The 26750-nt window shown below is 42.8% G+C and overlaps 1 protein-coding gene across 5 annotated transcripts in view; it reads right to left on the bottom strand.

Annotated features, from left to right (window-relative positions):
* Nucleotides 1-26750, bottom strand: part of CAMK1D (calcium/calmodulin dependent protein kinase ID) — a 202755-nt gene that overhangs the window by 160079 nt on the left and 15926 nt on the right. Inside the window, exon 1 of one of the 5 annotated variants that reach the window (XM_077337955.1) lies at nt 12900-12972. The exons of 3 other annotated variants lie outside the window; for them this stretch is intronic. In XM_077337955.1, the coding sequence (XP_077194070.1) occupies nt 12900-12919 (20 nt within the window). In that variant the 5' untranslated portion in view covers nt 12920-12972. Of the gene's footprint in view, nt 1-1183; nt 1202-12899; nt 12973-26750 lie in introns of those variants that run through there. One more of the 5 variants, XM_077337957.1, reaches the window with a different exon arrangement.

Below are 26750 nucleotides of genomic sequence, written 5' to 3'. Positions count from 1 at the left end.
AGGCTTTATACCTTCCAGCTGTAACTGTAAAAGGCACAATACTGATTACTGTAGTGAGTACCGATTGAATATCTTTTCTCTGAAGACATTGGTTAGCATATTATTGTTTTATATATAGCTCCTGGAGAACACAAGATCAGCTTCTAATGGAGGAACAAATTAATTATAGAAATGTCTAAGTGGAACCTCCATTTTTAGAGGCAGTATACCTCTAAATTTTTTTCTATACTGCCTCTAAAAATGGAGGTTCCACTTAGACATTTCTATAATTAATTTGTTCCTCCATTAGTATACCTCTAAATCAAGAGCCTCTTGTGGCGCAGAGTGGTAAGGCAGTGATATGCTGTCTGAATCTGTCTGTCCATGAGGTTGGGAGTTCAATCCCAGCAGCCGGCTCAAGGTTGACTCAGCCTTCCATCCTTCCGAGGTCGGTAAAATGAGTACCCAGCTTGCTGGGGGGGTAAACGGTAATGACTGGGGAAGGTACTGGCAAACCACCCCGTATTGAGTCTGCCATGAAAACGCTGGAGGGCGTCACCCCAAGGGTCAGACATGACTCGGTGCTTGCACAGGGGATACCTTTACCTTTACCTTTATACCTCTAAACACCGTTGCTAAAACATGAACAGCCTTCATTGTTTCCTCCAAGGCTCTGCTTTAGGCTTTACAGAAATACTGTTGTAAGAGATAAGAAAAGCAGGGGTTCCATGAGGACTTGTGCTGAAGATGGTGGGTCCCGTTGCTTTGTATCTCCCTGCCCACACTATCTCTGCTTTTTCTCTCCCACCTCCTGGCAACCCCCCCAGTCCCTTTCTTTTCCCTTCTTCTGTCTCTCCCAGTTCTTCCTAACTATGTTTATATGTCTCTTTCACCACTGTATATGTGGGAATTCAGCTCTGGAAGAAGTTCCCCATTATGTCTTGGCTTGTGACCCTGCATTTAGAACCTAGGGACAAATTCCTTGACTAGATAATACCCAATTCACATCTGATTCAGACACTTGCCTATTTGTTATCAGATACCAGTTCTCATGTTTCACATAGGTTGGCCACCGAGAAGATCCAAGCTAAAGTTCTTTGTGATATATTATTTTATTCTCACAGTTTTTTGTATTAACTGGAGAAATAGTAATATTTTTGTATTGTTTATTTATGCTTTATAAAGGCCAATCTATTTTACCTACCTACACTTTACTGCTTCCTCTCTTCAGCTTTACCTTGTGCTCTCCTCCTCTCCCCTTTCCCTGCCTCCTTCCTGCCCTGCCCTTCCTTTTTTTTTTTTTTTACTTTTGTCAATATGCCCACACTCAAGTAGGCATGGATATCAGTTTCCTAGGCATGGCAGTTTCCTAGCAACCGTCATAATGGCTGTCAAGATCAGTAAAATCTCTATAACATCCTCTGTATGTTGCTGACATTTCTTCTATGATTTTGGGAGATTCTAACCCGCCCATGTAATCCTTTTATAATTTTGTATTTTTCTGTGGACCTGGGACTCCTTCTCAAGCTCGTACAAAAATTGTAGCCCTGACTCCAGCCTGGTGTTATGAGCCACCAACAAAGATCCAGGCACTTTTGGAACTGGCAAAATTTCAAAGGACCTATAAAACGGTGCTCTTCCACCAGGTATATGGATGAGGCCAATACCAGCACATGGTAGATGGGAATATAAATGAATGCCCCCCCCCCTGCCTGCACCTTACTCCTGCATCTGAACCTGGAATTGTAATTTATTTTGGATTTATTGACTCCCAATTTAGAGTTATTTTCTGTGACGGAATGGTTTGCCTCATCTTGTTAGGATTTTTAAGTAGTTTATTTTTTGCAGGGGGGAGGGGGAGAGAGAGAGAGAGAGAGATCAGAAAAAGAATTTTCTCACAGGCTACAAAGCCTTCCTTGCTTTGACACTTAGAAGCAATTCGAACTTGCCATCAGTGGTCACTCACAAATCTTCTGGACAGTATGTCACTGGCATTCTAGCTGGCTCATCCTGAGGACTTTTAAAGTAATAGTAGTAATAATTAAATAGGGAAAGTCAATGTTGATCTGAAGGACTCATGAGGCCATCTCACCTTGTAAGGCAGGGAGAAGAGAAGTCTGATTATGTAATCATCTGATTGAAGAAGAAGAAGAGTTGGTTCTTATATGCCACTCTTCTCAAAGCGGCTTACAGTCGCCTTCTCTTTCCTCTCCTCCCAACAGACACCCTGTGAGGGAAGTGAGGCTGAGAGAGCCCTGATATCACTGCTCGGTCAGAACAGCTTTATCAGTGCTATGGCCAGCCCAACGTCACCCAGCTGGGGGAATGCAGAATCAAACCCAGCTGGCCAGATTAGAAGTCCAAGCTCCTAACCACTACACCAAGACCTGAAAAAGTAGGAGGAAACATTGTTTGAGTGTCTCATTGAGAGTCTCTGCTGTTTGATTGATTTCCAGCAAGGGGTGGAACCAGGAAGGTAGAAAGAGCAAAGAAATTTCTCTCCTGTTCATTGATTCTTCCCTGCATATGTCCCTAGACCCCTGCCTTAGGGAAACAGGTCATTTTCACAAAGGATCAAGTTTAGATCTTCAATGTCCAGAAGCTACTTTCTGCATAGACCTAGAAAAGCAGATGAAAAGTGCCGTGAGAAGTGTCAGATGTAAGAACAAGTTGCTTGCTGAGGGATCAAAATTTCTCTGAGGTTCACATGAGTCCCTGCCAAGCATTTTTGTTCAATTCCAAACTACAAATGTCTACAAAAAGCATCGTGCAAGAAGGAAGGCAACAAGAACACTTTGACAATTCACTGATGTGCTGAACACTACACTTTATAAAGCACACTTCCAATCTAAATGAACACCTCTGCAGAGATCCCAAGAGAGGAAGAGAAAAGAAAAAACAAAGGCAACTCCAGGGGATGGGGAAAAAGAATCCTGGCAGTGTAAGTTGCCATTGAGTGGCAGACCTCTGCAGACAAGCCATTAAGGTCTCCAGCAACTGTCTTTTCCTATTAGTCTAAGCTGCATTAGGCTGAACGAAGCTGTAGGGGAGCCACGGAGATTAGCTAAAAATAGTGAAAGAGTCACCAAGGAAGTGTATTGCTCTAAAACTCTTTATACAGTTGACAATAAAACTCTGACCCAGATGACCAGGTAAGTAAAGCGTGCTAAGTATGCAATGCAGCACAGTTCATCTTGTATCATGAGGGAAACACGAACAACACTAATTGTGAGCTATATTAGGAAATGCTTATGATTTAACTTATGGTACAATATCTACCCGCTGTTCAGAAACAGGGCTTTATTAATGTATTTGTTTCTTCTCATTATTTCCCATGGTAGATGGGAATTTGTGTGTTTATGACGTCTTGCTTTTAATTCACTGATTTGTCCTTATGAAGCATGAAAATAAAGCATTAAAAAAAACTTAGCAAAGAAGAATAAAAAGGCCACTTGTAATTGTTTTCCAAACAGTCGCTTAAAAACTGCCCATTCAAGTTTTGCCTTAGAAGTATTCCCACTCTCGTTTCACTCTTATAAAGCACGCAACATCAAAAATTAAGGTCGTTTTTTTTTAATCCACATAAAAATGTATTCAGATTTCAATTAATATGATCAATCAACTATTATTTCCATAATCAGGGGCCAGCCTTCATTAAGATGTGGCCTGAAGGAGTGGTTTCAGATGTTCACACACCCTTGCATGAAGAAAGTATGATCAAGGCTGTGTGCGTCCTATGATTCTGCCAAGGCACCACATGTTGGCTACTTCAAGTGGGGGTCTTTCTGATGCTGATTTGCATTGAGGGTTGTTCACTTTGAAGGCAGAATGTACGGATGAGACATGCAGTTCACCTAGTTAGTTCCCAGGTTTATATTCATTTAGTTACAGGGAGGCATGCTGGTGTAATTGGTTCTTGACATATGTTCTATTTTCACAGATTAAAACATTAAGGGAGCAATCTTTAATCCAGGCTGTGAATGTTTTAGGATGGCAACTTACTCCTCATCTGGCATAACAGCAAGGCACATTAAGTGGGTTATGCCAGCACTTCTGAAAATATACTGGTGATAAATTTCACGAGCACCATACAACCATTGAATGGGTGCAGAAAGCAGCAGTGTGGAGGGCATGCCAAGGGAGAGGCAGGTCTTTGTTAGCATCCTATAACTTGGCAGCACATCCCATGACTCCTACACTGATATTATGTCCAAAGCAACAAGGGCATTAAATGCTAACATTCCAATATTAGTCATGGGAAAGAAAATCCTGAACCTATTGTATGTTTACAATATAAGAGTTTTTTTTTTTTAACAGTGCCCTTTAAACAATCTCTATTTTTCCACTGGAAAAATTGAGAAAGTCCTCAGACTTTTTCATGCTGTACATTTAGAATGAGTTGAATGCTTTATAAGAATAACTTTTTTCTCGCTCAAAAAGAGAAAGTATTTCATAGGTTGGTTGTTTTTGTTTGGTTTGGTTTTTAGTGCTCCCCCAAAATTCCCAATGTTGGCGCCAATCTGGGGCAGTCCCAGGCCTGGTGCAATGCAGGCCCTCTTTTGCCCTGCAGCAAGAGAGTGTTTTTTTTTTCAAGAGAGCTATGAGAGAACTGTGAATGGCCCAAAGTCACCCAACAGGCTGCATGTGGAGGAATGGGGAATCAAACCCAGTTCTCCAGATCAGTCTCTGCTACTCTTAACTACTATACCATAATGGCAAGGTGGGGTTTCAAACCCAGATCTCTGAGAGTCTGTTTCAGTACTTTAACCACTGTACCACAATAGCTCATGGGTTTGTGAAGAATAAAGGGTTTACACAAGCATCTTCAGTTAAGTTCAATGAAGAACATTCTAGGAAATTACAGCACAATCCTATACAGAGCTGTACCATTCTAAATCAATGGGCTTAGACTGGTGGAACTCTGCATAAAACTGCTCTGTTAGTTTCATCAAAAGTCTGAAAAATGAAATTTCTCGTGATTCCACACTGCTGAAGAGGCCTAGCTATTGCACTAATTGCTACAACATTATGCATATGATGCACCTACATCACAATTTCCCTCTCTTCCCAATTCAGGACATTCAAACCTCTAAGATATTTTAGCAAGACATTAATATTATCTTTCCTTAGCCTTGTAGTTTTCAGTTTACTGGACACCGTTTCTGCTTTCAGGAAAAGAAGAATAACATAGAGGTGGTAATGGCTTATGTCTGTGCACAACTTTTTCCATTACATTTAAATCTATCTTTAATCGTGCTGAATGGAATATGAATGCCTCCTATACATAGCACTTTGGCAGTGCTATATATCCTGTTGGCTCAAGATGGACAACATCCCAAATCATTGCCTCATGCCTTGGAAGAGGTAGTTGTTTCCAATGATTTCAATATGCTATACTAATCATAGCTGATAGGAAGTTAGTAGGATTACAGTCAGCGGGAGCAGACATACTGAAAGTCTCAAAATCACCTCCCCCCTGGCCGAAACCATTGTGTGATGCTGCTTTTGCTAGCAAAGTTTCATGAAACTAGAGTGAGATCAGGCTTAAGTTTATCTTGCCATTTGATCTTACTGTGCTTGTCCTGTTTGTCAACACAACATCCTAACTAATGAATGGCTCAGAGCCAAACACCACTCTCAGTTACAAGCACTGAAAAAACAGCGAAAGACGGAGAGAACGTTAAGGTCAAAAAGCTAAACTTGAATCCACATGCCAGATCTGAAGGCGGTAGGGTAGACATTGCAAACAGAGCCCCCACCACAATGAATATATTAAATAGAGTCCCCACCTGAACAAATTTATTAAAGGAAAATTCATATTCTCAACAGGTTAGTTTTAAGGTTTTCACATTTCCTTCTGTGTTGATTTGTCTGTCAATGAGCTGTGCCTTAACCACAAATCCCCTTTCTATTGAACAGCAGTGCTTCCCAACCTGTGGCTTGGGACCTGCAAATGGGCCACAAAGCCTCTGAAAGCCCAGAGCTCCATAATTGCAGCTCCTGACTTTGGCATCCTCCTCTTTCTTTCCTCCCCACTAACTTCTCACATTTTCATCTCACCCCTTTTCTTTGCGATAACAATGCAGGGAGAAAACCCATCTAACAACTAGTAACATCATGGTAGTACCTGAAAGAGGAGCAGGAAAGGTTGGAAAAGTAGGTGGGAGTGGTTCAGTATACAATGGAAACACCAGAGGAGAGCATGGGTTCTGTCCTGGTGCTGCTCCTTCAGCATCCCAACCACTTTCCCAACCCCTGAAGTACCTCACTGTCCTCTATTTGAGCCCCTTGCTGCCCATCACTGACACCTGTCATTTCAACCCAGTGCCTCCTAAGCACACTTCCTCAAACTCAGCTCTGGCCAATATTACCATTGGCTTGGGGAGGACAGGTACACCATTGTATGTTTGTTGGTTTCTCAAAAAAACATCTAGTTGGGAAGTATATTGGAATATACAGGAATGCCTCCACCAATCCACTCCAATACTGGTCATGTATTTGGGCCGACTTCTCTTGCATAGCTATGAATCTCTCCTGTCCTCCCACCAGCACTCAGAGCAAGTGATTGTTCTCCAACATCAGAGACCTGAGGCCCAACATTCCAGGGTAGATGAGTTGTCCTTCCTAAACGTCAACTTCTCCCTGGTGAGCCAGCCTGCTCTGGACTAGCTAGAGTAAAGATCTGTGTTTACTGATGTTTCTCTGCATGTCCCCCCATAATGCCTCCTCTCAGGGTGACCTGGCATGTGACCTGTTGTAGGTGTGCTGACCCAACACCCAACGCAAATATCTACTTGATGAGAAAACCACTTACCTCATGAACCAGCACTTACCTCATAACAAAACACCTACCTCATAGAACGTTTACTTCAGCAAATGTATACCTCAACAAACATCTGCATGTACAAGCAAACTCCTGCTTGACTATCCCTTTCCATTTAATTTATACAATTCACAACTGATAATCTCTTCAGGGGTTTGCCAAACAGCTGTGGGAGGCCCCCTTATAAAATCCAAGGATGCCTTGTCTGCCTTTCCATCTGTCCTTCATAACCTAACTTGAGTGGTGGCCCTGTCAGCTTCACAAATGTTTCCATTTATCCTTGGAGCAGAAGAATTTACCATGCTGGACGGGCACACTCCAGATGCAGTTGCAGAGTAGAATAATACTACTCTGTGGGTGGTGTGCCCTGAACCTGTATGTTTAAGCTTTCACTGATGGGGTTCCTTCGCTGTGTACCCTTATACCCTCCCAGCTGCTGCCAGGGTGCTTTGCAGAGCCCCTTTGAAAGCTCAGGGGGGTACCTACTTTCTGTCAATCCTTTGAATACTGGCTGTTTCAGCTGTGAATGTGTGGGCATGCTTTGGTTTTTGGGTGTCAGGGTTGGACTCAGGGCTTCAAGCCATCCTGTCTATGCACATTGTTGCACCATTTGCGGGGTTTAGTGTCAGAGTTGGACTCAGGGCTTCAAGTCACTATGTCTACATATGTCTCAGGGCTTCAAGCCACCACATCTATGTATGCAGTTGCATGCTTTGGTCTTAGGCAGTCAGGGCTTTGAGTCACCATAGTTATATATGGCATCGCACCATTTGAAGGTTAGGGTTAGGGTTGGATTAGGAGGTGGGGCTTCAAGCCACCATGTCTACATGGGTTATTGCTTTTCAGGTTTGGGACTTGGGTGGTCTCACCAATCCTTCAAGCCACCACATTTATGTTTGTTTATATTGGCTTTTATTAATGGCCACTCCTGGACCCAGCCCGTTCATGGTGGTTTACAATAAAATCCCCAAAACAATAAAACCGCAACAATAAAATGGCAGCATATTCCAGGTCCCCCCACCCCCTCCATGCTTTGTAATAGCAACACATCACCACCCTTGAGAGAGAGGTAGTCCTTGCCCAGATGTCTGGCATATGGAGCTACTGCAGGAGGGACCAGATCTTCCTCAGCCTAGCCTCCATCTTACAGGCCCTGCAGAACTGTGTCTGGTCCATCAGGGCCATCAGCTCTTCTGGGAGCTCATTCCATCAGGTGGATCCAGGACCAAAATGGCCCTGGCCCTGGTCAAGGCTAGGAGTATCTCCTGGCGACTGGGGACAACTAGCAGATTCAAACTCATAGAGCAAAGAGCCCTGTGAGGGACATAAGGAGATAAGCAATCCCTCAGATATGTAGGACTCAGGTAAGAACCAAAATCTTGAACCTGATCTGGAAGCTAATTGGTAGCCAATGCAGCTGCCTCAGCACAGGCTGGATGTGGGCTCTCCAAGATGACCTCGAGAGGACCCTAGCAGCCACATTTTGCACCAACTGCCATTTCCAGGTCAGAGACAAGGGAAGGCTCATGTAGAACAAGTTACAGAAGTCTAGTTGCATGGATCACTGTGGCCAAGTGTTCTGAGGATAGGCGGTAGCCTGGCTTGGCGCAGATGGAAAAACACCACATGGGCAACATTTGTGACCAATGCCCTCATAGATAAGAAGGTATCAAAGATCGCCCCCAAATTCCTGGCAGAGGGCACAGACATAATCTGTACTCCATTCAATCAGGAAAGATGCGTTTCTTGGTCTTGTCCCCTTCTACCCAGACTCAGAACCTCCGACTTGGAGGGAGTGAGTTTCAAGCAACTCTGCCTGAGTCATCCAGACACTGCTTCCAAACATCTGGCAAATGTTTCTGGGGTGGGGGAGTCCAGCTGGCTGTGCATCAGGAGATAGAGTTGGGTGGCATCTGTACACTGGTGACAACCCAGCCCAAAACTCTGTACCAGCTGTGCCAGAGGGTGCATATAGATGTTAAAGAGTATGGGGGAGAGAATCGCCCCCTGTGACACCCCACAGGGAAGTGCAAAGGGGCAAGACAACACTTCCCCCACTACCACCCTCTATATCTGGTTCTAAAGGAAGGAGATCAGCCACGGTAAGGCTGTCCCCCTAATCCCCGTCCCAGCAAGGTGGTGGGCTAGCAACTCATGGTCAACCACATCGAATGCGGCTGGAGTTTCAGCCAGAGATCCCCTGCAAGTTTGGTGTCTCTAGCATGCCGGGGGAGGCATTCTACTATATCATGAACTTCACAAACCAAGCCAGTTTATATGAAACCTGTTTAGTTCATGACTGTCCATGGTTCAGTTTGTGGGTCCACGACGAATCACAAACCAAATCAATGCGCATCCCTACCTGCAGCTCCAAGGCATCCATCAAAAGGCCAAAACAGGCTTGTGCTCCATATTTTGATAATATTTAGTGGGACAACTCTATTGACATGGAAGTACAACAATATATAGCATTTCTATGGCACTCTTTGAGTATCACAAGCATTTCATACAGGTTATCTCAGTAGCCTTTGCAATGACATTGTAAGAAAAGCAAGACTTTTAATACTTATGTTATAGAGTGGGCTGGGGGAACAAAGGCTGAGCACTTGTCTGAGGACATTTACAATTTGTGGCTGAGATGAGATTTGTATGGGACACTCACACTCTCTCTCATAACCACCAGACTATACTGGAGCTCAAACAGCCTTTGTTGCCAATGGAAGTTCTGCAAAATTTGCCAATGGAGAATCACAAGACCGGCCAGGCAGAGCTTTAAATGTTCAGTCCCTTGTAACACAAGATTAAAATTCCAAGCAGACTTGCCAGTTCACATGCCATGCGGAATCCATGTAGCTAAAATTTCCAACGCCAGTTATTCACAGAGCAGGATTTTACGAACTGGATCTGCAACTCTGATCTAGAAGATTCTGTAATAAATAGACTCCTATGTTGTGTTTTCTTTCTGTCTGCATACATATTCTCACCAGGAAAGTGTTACTCTGCTTTCTGTGGAAGTGTTGTATCTACAGCATTTAGCCTTAAAATACACTCTATTCCAAAAATAGAGCTCTCATTACGTAGGCTATGTCAGATTTTTAAATAAACATAGCTGTGTGTTTTATTCCAAAAGCAGGGACAAAAAAGAATAAGGTGATGTCATGCAGCAAGCACTTGGTAAACCTTATGTCTTGTTTCCAGAGCTAGTCCTCTAGACTTCACATATCTTGCCACCATAGATTTTCATCAGGAATACCAGACAGTGGGGTAGGGACATCAGAGGAGGAAAAACCCACAGCTTCACAGATTTCCAACATTTCATTGGGGAAAAAAGTACTAGCACTTGGAGTAACACCAAGGCAAAAACTATCAAGCCATGAGCAAAATACGATGGGAGTTTAGAGTATGGTGCCTGGCTTTTGATACCACAGCATCTGGGGGAATGTCCGGGTAGAAAATTCAAGGTTAAAGAAAAAATGGACTGCACCCAACAATGTGCAAAAAGAACAAAAAAGGAAAAATGCAAGTAGATTATTTAAAGTACTTTGTTCCAAAATTACCATCCTAAGGACACCACTAATTTTATTTAAAAAATAATGATGATATTGATGTTCTTTTAGCAACTTATTCTCCTTGTATACAAACATTCCACAACAAGAAGCACTGTCAATTATAGAAAATATATACCTTGATGAAGATACAAAATGCCATCCACCCATATGTTTTCTTGTGGCACTGTATGGATTATCATTAATCAAGGATTATTTTTCATTCAACAGCAACAACAATATTGGCAGATTCAGGGCATGGAGTTTTCTATGCTCTGAAAACTGCTCTGAAAATTGCTAACTTGTATAAGGGTAAATTTGAAGATTAATTTGTATATTCAGAGAGTAATCCTTTTCAATAACTATATGATGGATGATATTTTCTTAATGTGGTAGGGCAGTTGTATTCAATTACAAGATGTTCAGGATCATAACATTAAATTGAAATAAATTTAAATGAACATCATTAATTTTCTGGGTGTCATGATCAATAAAAATGACAATAGGATATTAACAAATACATACAAAAACCAACAGTTTCCTTTATAAGTTTTGATAATTATCCAGCTCATATATAAAAAATAATTTACCAGATGGTTTGAGGGTTTGAGGAAATTGTACAAATACTGAAAATTATCAAAGGGAGGCAAGAACCCTAAAACAAAATCTTGTTACCAGGGGTTACCCAAATCACATCTTAAAAACAGCATTTGATAAGGCTTCAGCTTACCTGTAACCACTCTGTGGGAGCAGTATAAATAAAACAGTAAGGGCTGTGGGGGTGGGCACTGTCCGGGATGGGGGGCCAATGATTGGCCCCTTGCCCCAGGACTGACCAGTTGGGAGGCGCGAAGCTGACCCAATACTACCGCTGCTTCCACCCCCCAAATACCCCCTGCTACCCCCTCACTACTCGCCCTCCCACCGGCCGTGCTCCACCGCTGCTTCCCCCCAAAACACCCACCCAGCCACCCATGTCTACCCCAGACTCTTCCCCTGCCACCCCCCCTCACTACTCGTCCCCCCGCCCAGCAGACCCTTCCTCCCTGCCCCGTCCCCTTACATTGAACCTTCATTCCTTTCTTCATACCATCCTGCCTTCCTTCTTGCTTTCCTCCATTTCTCTCTCTCCTTGCTGCCTCTCTCTCTCCCTTGCTCTTTCTGTCTTTCTGCCTTTTTTTCTTTGTTTCTTTCTTTCTTCCTCCCTTCTGTCCATCCATCCCTTTATCTCCTTTCTCGCTCCCATCCATCCATCCATTTCTATTTCGTCTCTCTCTCTCTCTCTCTCTCTCTCTCTCTCTCTCTCTCTCTCTCTGCCTGCCTGCCTGCCTGCCTGCCTGCCTGCCTGCCTGCCTGCCTGCCTGCCTGCCTGCCTGCCTGCCTGGCGGGGGAGGCCTCAAGCCAGGGGGGGTGCCTCCCACACCCAACCACTGTCTGCTAGCGCCCGCTGTATACAGCGGGCTTAATTTCTAGTAGAATTATAAAACAGCATACTATAAAAACTTCAATATGTTATAAAACACTTTCTGAAAAAGAACATCCATTTTAAAAGACTAATTGGTTCACAGCAACACCTTTGTTCCCATGAACCTAAAAAGAGCCATTCCAAGAACAGATCAATCCAAAGGCAATTTTAGATGTGGACACTGTAAGTGTTGTAACCTAACTCAAAATACGAAAAGTTTTATCACTCCCTTTAACAATAAAAATATGTTTTAAACAACCACACAACATATAATTCAGATATAACTATATATGCCATCAGATGTTCCTGTTTCATTTTGGGGGAGTTTATATAAATGTTATTGTGACAATGAAAAAGTCATCTTGACAGGTTGATTTCTGATCTGGGACTTCTGACCTTGCTCAACTAATCTCTGTACAAACAAACAAAAATCTTTGTGTTTTTCTCTACTAATAAAAGAACTGAATTGCTGTGGACAGTTCCAGCACTAGATAAATGTGCTGGTTAGTATTTGTTTATTTTTTTATTTATTTCATTGTCTTATATCATGTCTAATGTATAGATTATTCATCTTATATTGTATATAGGCTAAACATGTATAAATTTATGTAACTAATTTTGATCCTGTCTTTTTAATACCATTTTAATACTTTTGCAATAATATTTATTAAGAGGTCTTTTATTTGTATTATATATGTATTAAATGTAAACTTATGTTTTTATAGATTCCCCCTGATGAGGCCTGCACAGAGAAAAGCGCAAGGACTTTATACAATAATAAATCAATTAACTATCACTTGGCATTTTTTTGTCATTGTTCTTTTGGAAAATTGCTGGGTGCGGCCCATTTTTTCTTTATGCCTAATTTTTCATAACACAACTAAGTTTATGTGCCAGAACACAGTACAAGTAGTTGAAGCAGTCAAATATTGGCTGGCTTTCTTGGCACCTTGCACAGAGCTCTCTTTTAGTACAAATTAGTATGTTCTATCCTGCTTTCATTTCATCAACTCCTTTCAATTTCAGCAAGAGTTCCAAGAACCTCTGTCTGCCTTAGACTTTTCCTGATAAAACAAAATAACATTACCTTAGCTTATCACTAAACATTATAAAGTTGAAGTTGCCTTCAGCCAACTCACTCCAGTAAGTCAAGGGTTCCTTCAAGCAGACCAACGCATCAGCAGAAAGAAGATCACATCACAGGTTGTATCTTCAAGCCCTTCCAGCCTAAAGTTAATATAGGCCTTCAGTAGCCTCTCAGTCCTGACTCTGTGATGACTCAACATCTTCTACAGTCAGCAGCTGTCTTGCTAACATGGTGTGGTTCCTTTTAGACTGGAGCTCTCTTCTAGCAAATAGCTGACATTGCTTGGCTCAGATGAGTCAGGTGTGCTAACAAAGCAGGGAGCTGCAGCTGAAGGCTGGGCAAAAGAATGAGGAGCTCCTGCAACAACTTTGGAATCTAAGCTCTGGTTTGTCCGCATTTCCATACCCTCCTGCTGGTTAGAACACTCTGAACATCTGACTTGGCTAAACTCTCATCCAGCTGAAACTTGGGTGAAGCTGAGAGCTCCTGGCAAACCTTTTCCTCTGAGAAGTCCTCCCTAACAGGACCTGGACTCACAACAACTCCCCATGGCAGCTGGCCATGAGAGCACTCTTTGCTTTCCCCCACCCTCCATTTCCTCAGGGGGGCTGAGGGATCCAGCAACCTTCCCTGTCTAGCCTGGCCCTTGGGAGATGTGGGGGGATGGGATGGAGGCAGCCCACTCCCCCAGTCATCCCTACCCATCCCACCTTTTGGTAGATTGAATGGTTAGGAAGGAGGCAGCCCATCCCCCATGGCCTTCCCCAAGCAGCCTGGCCTTTGGGAGATGTGGGGATGGGTGGGAAAGAGGTAACTTCCTCATCCCCTGTGGCCTTCCCAACCAAGCTTGGGCTCTGGAAGATGTGGGGAAGGGAGTGGGAAGGAGGCTGCCCCTCCTCCTGTGGCCTTTCCTGGCTGGTCCAACCTTTGGGGGATGGGGATGGGTGGGAAGAAGGCAGCCCATTCCCTATGGTTTTCCCCACCCATCCTGGCCTATAGTAGATAAGGAGGAAGAGGTGGGAAGGAGTCAGCCCCTTATGTCCTTCCCTACCTGGCCTAACCCTTGGGAGATGTGGAGGGGCAGGAAGGGGGCAGCCCCCCCTTGCAGCCTTTCCATCCCCGCCTTTGGAAGATTGATGGTAGAGATGGCAACCCACCTCGCAACATCCTGCCTGATGCCTTACTTCCTCCCTCTTTCTTTCTCCCTCTCTCTCTCTCTCTTTCATTCTGTCTTTCTCTCATCTTCCTGAAGGTTTCCAGTCCCTATATGGATGTTGGCAACCTAGCTGGTTGCATATGGAGGAGTCAGGAATCAAACTCAGCTCTTGAGATTAGTCTTTTCCACTGCTCCAGACAGGTGAACGCTCTCTCAATCTACCCCCCCCCCCCCCGGCCAAGCTGCTTGCCCTGCCATGACCCCTGTGAAAAGGTCGTTCAATCCCCAAAGGGGTCCCGACCCCCAGGTTGAGAACCACTGCCATAGGGAAATTTGAACAAAAATAGCAAGGCAGCTGTAGACTGGAGGAAGATCCAAAGCATTTAGCAAGCTAGGTAAGTTCTGTAATTACTTTTTAACCACTTCACCACACTGGATCTCAAGATCAAGCAGGGAGCAGGGGAAGTGAGGAGGGCCCAGGAATGTCATAGTGCAGGTTATGTGCTAGTGCCCATTGTATTCCTGGGTGCAACAGGCTTTGCCTCTAGTCTGAATGTAATTTCTTCCCCTGGATTGACCCATGGGATAGATGGATCTTAGGTCCTACACTCCCACTATTCCTTCTTACCAGAGAAAGAAAAAATAACACCAACTTTGTTTTATGGTTATCTGAACATTGATTGTCCCCTAACCAAGAGAGATTAGTCAACAGCAGGATCTCCCATTCATGCATTTCTCAGAGCAGAAAGAGGGAAGAAGGGAACAGATAAGCTTATGGCCTACTGCCAATTTCTCTCTGGCATCAGCATGAGGAAGAAAAATAATGCCACAATAGACACTAAAAGCAGTTTGGGTGGTGCCATTCTCTTCTTAGGTGTGAAGAATCATGCCCCTGCACTTCACTGTATGGAAGCAATACTCATTCAGTGGCTTCTGAGTACTATTCCTCAATGTGGCACATGCTTCATGTTTCAGGAAAGTGCCCCTAGTCTTTGGCTGGTGGACGTCTGGTTAGCAGATGGTTCCCACTTTGAAACAGCTACCACCAGAGGGAATGGGGGACAAATAAGCTGCAAGCCTCAAGCCAAGCTACCCTCACTCTTTACTGCAGCCTCTGTGCTGTCATCTCAACACACAGGCTCGTGCCAGGAAAACAAGCTGACCATAGAACAAAGAGTAAAACCACCACCATGGATGCCACCCAGGAAAGCGTAAGCTGGCTTGCCACGGGGGGGGGGGGGGGGTGTTGTTCCCTTTTCTACAGCCAGCTGGCATTCCTTGGAAAACTCACTGTCTTGCCCAAGCAGCTGTGCCTTATATTGGAGAGTCAGAAGGCACTCAGGCAAGTAAAGGAGAAGCAAACCCGGCAGTGCTGGCAAAGCGTCCTTTTGGCTCAAGCCAAGCAACCACCTGCAGAAGAAAGCCTAAGCATTTTTTACTTCGATCTCTGCCTTCACATTCTTTCCCTCCAGCTCCAGAGACACAAATGATAGCTAATCTGGGAAAGACTACCCTACATGCTCACAGGTACTCTGGTAAATAAAATGTTTTTAGTAAGCAGTTAATTCTAATATTATTGTAAGTTTGTGTTTGGTGGGATGGCACACAGTTGTCATGCGGCTCTTTGAGCTGACAGTAATTGTAACTCTGGATCTCCATGAACCACAGGGTAATTACTGCTGTTCTAAAAGAACAGTATGGTCTCAAAACATTATTACTTTATGTTCCAGGAATACAGCATCTGTCAAGTACTAACAGGAGTCTATACCTGTTCTCACAACCAAGATAATAATTCCATTTTTTTTCGATCTACACTAAAAACATGACAGTTTTGCAAAACTTCTCCAAATGATGGCAATTTTTGTGTGTGAGAAAAAGAGACTACATTATCTGCCTTCTTGTCTCCAGTTTTCCTTCTTTCCCCCATCCCTTCCTATTCCTCACAATCCGATTCAGGAATTTGGGGTTGAGGATAGCCCACCCTCAGTCTGCATTCTTGTTGGGAACTATGAAAAAACAGATTAGATGCCTAAAAACCTTAGCAGCAATTTCCAGAATGTGTCTGAAGGCATCCTGTATGGGCTATCTCTTGATGGGGCAGTGAGCAAGTGGTAAGCACGAGAATCTGAGTATAGTGATTTTTGGTAAGATGTGACCACTCTTATTTCTGTTTTAACAAAAGAAGGGCCAGGGAATGTTGGACCCAGAGAACACCTCAGGGAGAACACCTCAGGGGCCCCTTTATCATCACTATCCTGTCCCTCCTTATGAAATGTCTTCTTCCCTGCAATTCTCATGGGTCTCCCCTTTGTCAATTGCTACTCTATTACTAGTTAATTACCACTCTATTACTAGACTTCCAGAAAGCTTTTGATAAAGTTCCTCATCAAAGGCTCCTAAGTAAACTCAGCAGTCATGGGGCAAGTCCTCTTAGTCTTATAGATTAAAAACGGCCTTACAAAACAAATGTTCCCTAAAAGACAAATATAGCTCGACCAGAAAAGAGGCAGGCTACGATGCAGAGATACAAAGATGTTTGCTTGTCAATTCATTGTTTTTCAGTAAAAAAAACTAGGATTTTCATTTTTATTAATATACCCAAACAACAATGAAGTGCCAACTCTAAGGGATAAAGAAGATGCTAGGTTGTTGTTGTTAGGTGCGAAGTCGTGTCCAACCGATCGCGACCCCATGGACAATGATCCTCCAGGCCTTCCTGGCCTCTACCATTCCCCGGAGTCCATTTAAGTTTGCACCTACTCCTTCAGTGACTCCATCCAGCCACCTCGTTCTCTGTCGTCCCCTTCTTCTTTTGCCCTCGATCACTCCCAGCATTAGGCTCTTCTCCAGGGAGTCCTTCCTTCTCATGAGGTGGCCAAAGTATTTGAGTTTCATCTTCAGGATCTGGCCTTCTAAGGAGCAGTCAGGGCTGATCTCCTCTAGGACTGACCGGTTTGTTCGCCTTGCAGTCCAAGGGACGCAGGAGTCTTCTCCAGCACCAGAGTTCAAAAGCCTCAATTCTTTGATGCTCGGCCTTCCTTATGGTCCAAATTTCGCAGCCATACATTGCAACTGGGAATACCATAGCCTTGACTAAATGCACTTTTGTTGGCAGGGTGATGTCTCTGCTTTTTAGGATGCTCTCTAAATTTGCCATAGCTTTCCTCCCCAGGAGCAAGCATCTTTTAATTTCTTTGCTGTAGTCCCCATATGCAGTGATCTTGGAGCCCAGGAAAATAAAATCTATCACTACCTCCATTTCTTCCCCATCTATTTGCCAGGAATTGAGAGGGCTGGATGCCATGATCTTTGTTTTCTTGATGTTGAGTTTCAAGCCAGCTTTTGCACTCTCCTTCTTCACCCGCATCAACAGGCTCTTTAGTTCCTCTTCACTTTCTACCATTAGAGTGGTATCATCTGCGTATCTGAGCTTGTTGATATTTCTCCCTGCAATCTTGATCCCAATTTGTGACTCCTCTAATCCCGCCTTTCTCATGATATGCTCCGCATACAAGTTAAATAGACAAGGCGACAGTATACAGCCTTGCCGAACTCCTTTCTCAATTTTGAACCAATCAGTGATTCCATGTTCAGTTCTCACTGTTGCTTCTTGACCTGCATATAAGTTTCTCAAGAGACAAATAAGATGCTCTGGTATTCCCATCTCTTTTAGAACTTGCCACAATTTGTTGTACTCCACACAATCAAAGGCTTTAGCATAGTCAATGAAGCAGAAGTAGATGTTCTTCTGGAACTCCCTAGCTTTCTCCATGATCCAGGAGAGTCAGAATATTGATTTCTTAGCCCTCTTTAAGTATTTGAAAGGTTGTCACTTGGAGGAGGGCAGGATGCTGTTTCTGTTGGCTGCAGAGGAGAGGACACGCAGTAATGGGTTTAAACTTCAAGTACAACGATATAGGCTAGATATCAGGGGGGGAAATTTCACAGTCAGAGTAGTTCAGCAGTGGAATAGGTTGCCTAAGGAGGTGGTGAGCTCCCGCTCACTGGCAGTCTTCAAACAAAGGTTGGATACACACTTTTCTTGGATGCTTTAGGATGCTTAGGGCTGATCCTGCGTAGAGCAGGGGGTTGGACTAGATGGCATGTATGGCGCTTTCCAACTCTATGATTCTATCATTCTAATTACAGGTATGGTTTCAATAGTTTAAAATGCTATTAATTTAAAGTGACCAGATTGTCCCACTTTTGGAGGGACATCTGGGGGCACCTGGGAAATTATACTTATGTTGCAAGTAAATATATATATATATATTACAATACTATTTTTGCGTTCTATGCGTTCTATGGGAATTTTTGATGTTCCATATAGATTTTTTATCAAGAATCCCCCCGGTCAATGGTGTCCTGTTTTACCAATGTTAAAATCTGGTCACCTTATATTAATTTTTAACTATTTCTCTGATATGTTGTACGATTGCTCAGGTACACTGCCCTGAGTCGGCATACCAAGAAGGTGGTATATAAATCAAATAAAGAAAGAGTTCAAAAGGTCATTAAAAGCTGTCTTCTTTTATTCAAGTCACATATGCCTTTCTATATTGATATGCCATAAGGTTCTGGTATTAAGAATGCAACAGATTGGATCCCTGCTATGCAGGTTGTTACACTGTTTGGGAACAATACTTTCTGTCTGTGCCGAAATAATATCCTGTGGCAAAATGGTGGTGAAACAAGGTATTTCATATCGGAACCTTGTTGCATATCAATACAGAAAAACATAAGCAGCTTGAATAAAAAAGGCACCTTTAAATGAACTTTGAATTCTTTCTTATTATATAGTCAGGTTTGCCAAGTTTGCTTCAGTGTTTCTATCTGTAAACCGCCCGAGGAAGCGGTATAAATAAATGGCTAAGGCTAAGGGGGGGTGGGCTGAGTCCAGGATAGCGGAAAGGGCTGATTGGCCCCTCACCTGGACTGACAAGAATTCCAGCCAGTTGGGTAAGGGGCTAATCGGAGGACGCGAAGCGCCTTCCAATTGGGCCCTCACCAGGACAGACCAGAGTTCCACCCACCCAGCCCACCCAGGGGCAATCTGGAGACATCGCTGCCAGTCTGCTCCTGACCACTGCAGGGAGAGGAGGTCAGTAAGGCTACCAAGGAGGATGAGAACACAGGCTGCGCCAGCCCTTTTCACCCCAAGGCTAACCTAACTGTCATGTCCAACTGTAAATTGCCTCAGAACAGTGACAGAGCTGGCAGGAGGCTGGTGAGTGCCCTCCCCCTCCCTTCAGGCCTGCTGGGAAGGACCTTTTAACAACCCCTGACTGGGGGGGGGGAAGGCATCCTTTTGAGGGGGGTGAATTTCTCCTTCTGCCAAACAGTTGGCTGACAGGGAGGCCACAGAAAAGCCCCTTCTCACTTAAAATACTGCTCTGGCTGGGGGTTAAACACAGCCAAGCCATGTGTATTTCTTCTTTGCAACACTCTGCAGATTTGAGGCCACTGCATAGTGTTATTCTGCATATGAAACTGGATGCTGTTGCGGAGGTTCTTTTGCCTCCTGTTTCATTTGCACAACAACCCTGTGCGGTAGGCCTCAAGTCTTTCAATTCAACAACACCCTGTGTGGGAGGCCTTAAATATTTCTTCTCTACCACAACCCTGTCCAAAGTAGCCCTTTCTACCTGGGGGGCTGATCTTTATGCTATAAATAAGAGCTGTAATTCCAGGAGCTCTCCAGGCCCCACCTGGAGGTTGGCTACCCCTGGGTTGGAAATATGCCTTGAGTTTTGGAGGTGGGACATCAAAATAGTACAATGCCTCAGAGTCCACCCTTCGAGGATGCCGCGGGTGTGCTTCTGGGCAAAAGCACACCTAGCACCCATTGTATTTACAAGTACAACGGGCTTGGTCCCTAGTATATCATAAAATGTAAAGGACATAAAGTTGTATAAGCAACAAGAAAGGAGGAACAGTGTGTATATCATTACTGTTCTCAGAGATGCTGGCCTCTATGTGAGTTTTTCTCTTTTAGTTTACAAACAGATCACAGGCACAAATGATGTAGTAGATACCAATAAACCATTATATTCACCAGGACAAAGACATTGATTTTGAGTTCTGGGAAGCTGCAATATCCACTTAACAACAGTGCAACCTTGAAGAAAGTTGCCCAGAACCCCTGATAGCAAAGTTGTCAACTACAAATTTATTGTAAATGCACAAAAAGAACATTACCCAGAAAAGCCCTCAGAAGTCTGATCCTGTTTTTATTGCCAGCTGTGAGCTGGTGTCAAAATGAATAAACATTTCTGAAGTGAAATAATAATATCTTGTGAGAATATGCTTTAGGAGCAATCCTAAGCATGTCTATACAGAAGTAAATCCCATGATATTTACTCAAGAAAAAGTATCTTTAGGTTTTCCGCTTTAGCCTAATCTAGTGAAAGTATATTGCGTTAGCAGTCAAACAGACTCTCAGTGCAATAAGTACAGTAACACCCTTGTAAACCCACTGATTTAAATGGACTTAGAAGGGTGTCACAGCAAAGCACTACACTACATATCAAAAGATTGAAATTTGTATTATTTCTTATGGAAAGGCTTACGAGTACAGAGGTTTTCCATTTAGGCACTGAATCAAAACCTACATTGTACCTTCAGATTAAAATAAATTGTTGGTGCTTTTGTTTTTTATTCTCAGAATAAAACTACATTAAGTGATGTACATCTAGAGATTTAAATAAAAACATACTTGAAAGTTGTCACCCTTAGATGAATGTTTTAATCAAGCTTGCTGAAAAATACAGAGGGGAAAATAGCACTCTCACTGAAAGGAGAAAGGTCATTTTAAATTTCCAGTGATATGCGGAAAGCTGGCAAGAGACACAGGAAAGAAAACAAAACGTATCTCAAGTAAGAGAATGTTTTTACATGTATCCTAGGTTTCTCTCCACTTACACATGCTGTTGAGAATTTACCCTCACTAATAGCAACCCTTCAACTGAGCTAAAAGAAAATCACCAAGTAAATGAGATGCTTTAAATGGATGAGGTCATTGGCTTAAAAAGGCAAAGCAAGGTACTAAAGCCCGCCATCACTCTTTGAAGACAGTTACAGCTGCACAGACCACACAGACTCCTGCAATGTAACCCTGAACATATTTACTGAGTAAGAGGAATCCCATTGAGTTTAATAACATTAATTCCATAAAACAGATTCTAATAAGTATATTTTGGGACTGTAGCTAACCAAGACCATGATTACATCTTCTGAAGATTTTAAAAGAGAATAGTAGCTGCAGTACTGTCCATCTGTACAATCATTTCCTTGAAGATCATTTGCCCAAAAGCAAATAGGACTGTCTCCACACATTCAGAAACCCTTTTTAGGCTCTCTGTCGTATGGACAACTACCTATATAGGTGCATGGTTTTTACACACTTCCATACAAATGCATACCCACTGAGGGCAGACCTCATCACTTCCCTTCCATGGGGAAGATATTTTGTGTAAAAAGGACTGCGCCCTCCCTCTCTATCTTCTCACTCTTAAAAAACACTTCTAGGAAAACAGCTCAACAACATCTGTTCAGATAGCAGTGCCCTACACAACCCATGAAACATAATGAAATTACATTGCTGCGTGAATCTGTTTCATAATTGGAAGAGAAAAGTGAGTTCATCTTAAAACAACAAAGTTTCCTATAAACCCTGCAGGTCCTTCAGTGTACTAAATACCACTCTGTAAATTATGTATGTTTTCCTTGATTTTTTGAAGAGTATTACAGCGGGGGTCGTCAACCCCCGGGCCGCGGCCTGCTACCAGGCTGCAAAGGCTTCAGTGACGGGCCACCACGCCTGCCTCTCCCCCCCACCACAGAGAGAAGCTCACCAGGCCGAAAGAGAAGCGGCCGCCAAAGCAGCCGCTTCACTCACGGCCCAGCTAGCTTTTTGCTGTGTGGGGGGGGAAGAGGCAGGCACGGCTGCCAGTACGGCAGCGGGAACAAACGCGCATGTGCGGAGCTCCCACGCATGCGCGTTAGCGCCCTCTGGTAGTGAAAATGTGCATGTGCAACAGCTCTTGCGCATGCGTATTTTCACCACCGGCGGGTGCTAACGCGCATATGCGGCGCCCAGGCCACCGGCTCTTTGCCACCCCCGGAGGCGGTCCTCAACCTTAAAAAGGTTGGGGACCGCTATATTACAGGTTCCCAAGCTTTATGTAAATGCCAGCTTTAATCCTCAAAGGAAGAGTTCCAGTGTCTCCATAATTTAAAAATGGATCCTAGGATAGTAATTAAACCAGCAGATAATGGAGGGGGTATAGTCATATTGAATTTGGAGGATTACAATAATGAAATTAGAAGACAACTGAGGGATGCCAAATACTATTGGAAAATAAGTTTCAATCGTATTGTTGAAATTATACGTATGATTAGAATTATTTCACATGAAGGTTTGGCAATGGGATATATTTCAAAAAATGAATGCACATTTTTAGAAAGCAAACATTATCGCATCCCTCATATTTACATATTACCTAAAATTCATAAGGAGGACAGACCTCCTTTGGGAAGACCCATAGTCTCCCAATGTGGTACTTTTTTGGAACCCCTATCAAAATTCTTGGATCAGGTGATACAAAATAATTTTCTGCTTAAAGATACTACCCACTTTATAAATTTGGTGGAGCATTTAAAGGTACCTAAGGAAGCAATATTGGTAACGTGGGATGTGACTTCCTTACATACTAACATAGCCATAGATCAGGCTAGACAATCCATACAAACATTACTGGAGGCTAGGACGACACAGCACCCACCAACCCATTTTTTGCTTGATTTATTAGACATATTGTTGGAAAATACTTGTTTTACTTTTGAGAATGAAGTATACCTCCAAACACATGGGATCTCCATGGGTTCAGGAGTAGCCCCTAGCATTGCTAATCTATTTATGTTTAATTTGGAAAATGATTGGCTTTGCAATGAGGAAGCAAATCCTTTCTGGAAGGATGCTTTATTTTATGGCAGCTTTTTAGATGACATTTTAATGATTTTTTGTAAGGAGGATATGGTGGCTGATTTTCTAGATTGGGCAAACTCACAACATCCCAATATTAAATTTGTGGGACATACCAGCAAACAACAGTTGCCCTTTTTGGATACCCTAGTTTATAGAATTGGAAGGCAAGGTATCCATTTCATCATACAAAAAATCTACTGATAGGAATACACTTTTACATTATGCTAGTTTCCACCCACCACATCTAAGAAACAATATCCCATACGGTCAGTTTCTCAGGCATAAAAGAAATAACACAAAACAGTTGGCCTGTAAAAAAGCATTTGATGGTTTAGTAACTGCTTTAACAGACTGAGGGTATCCTAAACCGATTATAGAAAAAGCAAGAATAAGGGCAGAAACCCTAGAAAGACAACAGCTATTACAATATAAAGGAGGGAGGATATCCAACAGGTGACGTGTTCATTGGAATATTCTCATCTTGCTAATTCTATTAAAAACATTCTTTATAAACAAGAATAAAGAAAACTACAAAAATAGGACATTTTTCTTTATTTTACGAATATATTTATCATATTGCCAGTGGATAGGTCTGTTTCTCTCTGTTTGGTACTTTGGTCTTGAGCCATCACACCTCTACACATTGCAGAATTATTTCTGCACATTGCAGTAACAGTAAATGATGTAAATTATTGTATCACACTGAAAAAGAAACACAAACACATGGGATTTTATTTATTTATTTTTACATTTATACCCTGCCCTTCCCTACAGGCTCAGAACATCTCTTCACTTCCTCGAGACACCATTTCAGTACTCTCTTCTCAGTCTCAAAAATGTGCAGCCAGCTTGTTCTTTAGCCAGGAAAAGCAAAGCAGCTCCAACCATTTCAAGAGGCTATTTGTCAATGGAGGTCACTGGGGATCAGCCTATATTTTTAGGAAGTCTCACTGACCCTTCAGGGGATTTAATCATATGCTTAATTGCATGTTTTAAAGGGGAGGTGGCTTTATAGTTGAATGGTTTACTAAATCAGGATAAGTAACAGGAACCCTGGGCCAAGAAACATTCTGATAATGGGCTGGTAATTGCGCCGTACTAACTTGTAAAACACTTAAATTAATGGGATAACAATGGCACACTAAATAGTGAGAGGCCCTGTCCAAGAAAGTGCTCCAAGGGTAGCCTTTTATATAAATGCACAATAATTCTATTCTGCTTAGTTCTACAAGGATACATTTCCCTGTCAGAAGACCTGCAGGGCCCAGTCCCAAAATGACCTGAACATTACAGGCAGTTCTGGTCTTACAGAAAGAGGCTTGAAAAGATTTAATTGCATGCTTGAATTTAAACATTGTGTTTAGGTCATTCTGACTACTGAGATGCCCCCCCCCCTCCAAACAAGCCCTAACATTGAGGTGTATGTTATCCAAAAATCTTCGGTTTACTAGGGATGAAATTCACCTCTCCACCCATTTCACTCACAAGTCTACAATCTACATCTAAATTATTTCCACGCCAAAAATAATAGTCCCACTGTCAATAATTTTGCAGAACACAAGGCACTTGGGCGTTTTACCCAATTTAACTTCAAACCTTTTAGTGCTGGACCAGGCAAACCACCCTGAGCTAAACTGCTCCACTCCTACCAGGCCATATTAAAGACTTAGAGGTCCCTAAGCTGAAACATCTTCTGGGGCTCCAAATCTCACCTCTGAGTTCTCATAGGAGAGCTGTGCCATTCATGTACCTTTCCTGATTGCATAGGTGGGTTATCATCATAACTACTTCTCCAGGCCTGATTATTACCTAAATATAATAGCATGTTGAGCAGTCCTGGTGTATTGCCACAGGAATCTCAAAGCCATTCTCTTTCTCCTGTGAGTGTATATATTAGAAATAAAAGGGTAATTTATCAGCCCAGCATTGTACAACAAAGAGGGAAAAGATAAACTACTTTCACTTTGCAAGTATATAAGTATGCATAATGAAACTGTTTAGACTTGGAGATTTTTTTACCCTCTGAAATACTGAATGCTGCCATGTGGTGCAGTCAGCTCACACAGTTATAAGTCACTGAACTTTAATGTCAAGAAGAAGAAAAATAGCTCTTTCCATTTCCAATTGAAAACTTTGAATTTTACTAGCACTTAAAGATCTTTTTTAGTCCCCTACAAAAAAAACAAAACAATGGAAGGCTTGGAACACTCTGACTCTAAGAAGTATGTAGGAGAGAATAAAAGAACTAATTCTGCATCTTGTGGATTTCTACTGCAACATAGTAAGATAAGTGTCCTAATCCTATGGGGTGGGAGGCATGAATAAAACAACTTCAGCAAATTGTAATGAAGAGCAAAACAGCAGCAGGAGGCAAAGAGGGATCTTAACCCTATCTATTCATTTGCCCCCATTCAAGATCATGCCTGCCAGCTCCCATCACCCTATGGTTCCAGCTAAAAAACATTTTCCCCCTTTAAAAAAAATAGATTTCTCAAAACACAGTAAAGCATACCTCCAATTGTTTTGGAAGCAAAAGAGGGTAAAGAAATGCAAGGGGAAACACGAAAACAAGAAAAATGGCACAGGTATGGGAAGGCTGGGAGGAAACTGCAAAATAATCTTTTAAACAAAGGCACCAAAATCATGGCAATACCCCTGACCAAAGAATCGTATACTCCTATCTGGGATAGTTGTTCTCTTCTACCAAGCGCACAGCTTTCAGAGGGACACACATGGTGCAGTGAGGAAGGTAGGGACACCCACCTTGCCTGTCAGAGTAGCCAAATCAACCTTTGGCAATCACTAGTGTAAAAGATGTTGCAGCAAGATTACCCTCACACTGAGAGCCAGCTTGCGTAGTGGTTAAGAGCATCAGCCTCTAATCTGGAGAGCTGGATTTGATTCTCCACTTTTCCACATGCAGCCAGCTGAGCGATCTTTGGCCAGTCACAGTTCTCTCAGAAGTGTCTCAGCCCTACCTATCTCATACAGTGTCTGTTGTGGGGAGAGGAAGGGTAAGTGATTGTAAGCCACTCTGAGACTTCTTCGGTAATAAAAAGGAGGGTACAAAAAACAGCTTTCTTCTTCTACCTCACAAAACCATAGCAATAAGATTGTATGACATCAATCTTTCATCATGATGTAATAAGTGTTTTCCCCCACCCACAGACTAAAAAGTTACACTTTATTCTACCACCTCATTCTCCTGCACATGTAAATAAGGCCTAGATTTCTCCTTAATTCCTGCAAATATATCCTAGCTCTTTCTCTACAGCAACTGACAGACTTCTCCACCTTTTCCTCCCTCCCTCCTAATCTCCTGTTTGCACAGTTGGAACAGCCTCACTGCCAGAAATATAGCGATACAGGTTTTCTAAAGGTTGATGTTAAGTGTGAGCTACCAATTTGCCAATACAGTCATTAAATGTGTTGATGCAACCCAACAAAACTGGAATGGAATGGAATTTATGCAATCTTTCAAGCTAGAACCCTGCTGAGGATTGGTGAAGTTGCCCTGTCTCTTCTAAGCTATTGGAACACATGTATTTGCAATGGACAAAGAACATCAGCTGCTAATGATGGAAAACTAAATTCTCTATTTCTACAGGCCAGGCTTAGACAAGATAACTGAAGTGAAACCAGGAAAAAATGCTGACAGCACAAGAAAGCCTGGCTAAGAAACAGAGTGAACTGAGGACATTAAGCTAAA

This window comes from Paroedura picta, chromosome 5 (assembly GCF_049243985.1).
Source record: "Paroedura picta isolate Pp20150507F chromosome 5, Ppicta_v3.0, whole genome shotgun sequence".
Classification (NCBI taxonomy): Eukaryota; Metazoa; Chordata; class Lepidosauria; order Squamata; family Gekkonidae; genus Paroedura; species Paroedura picta.
This window is presented reverse-complemented; position numbering and strand designations above follow the sequence as displayed.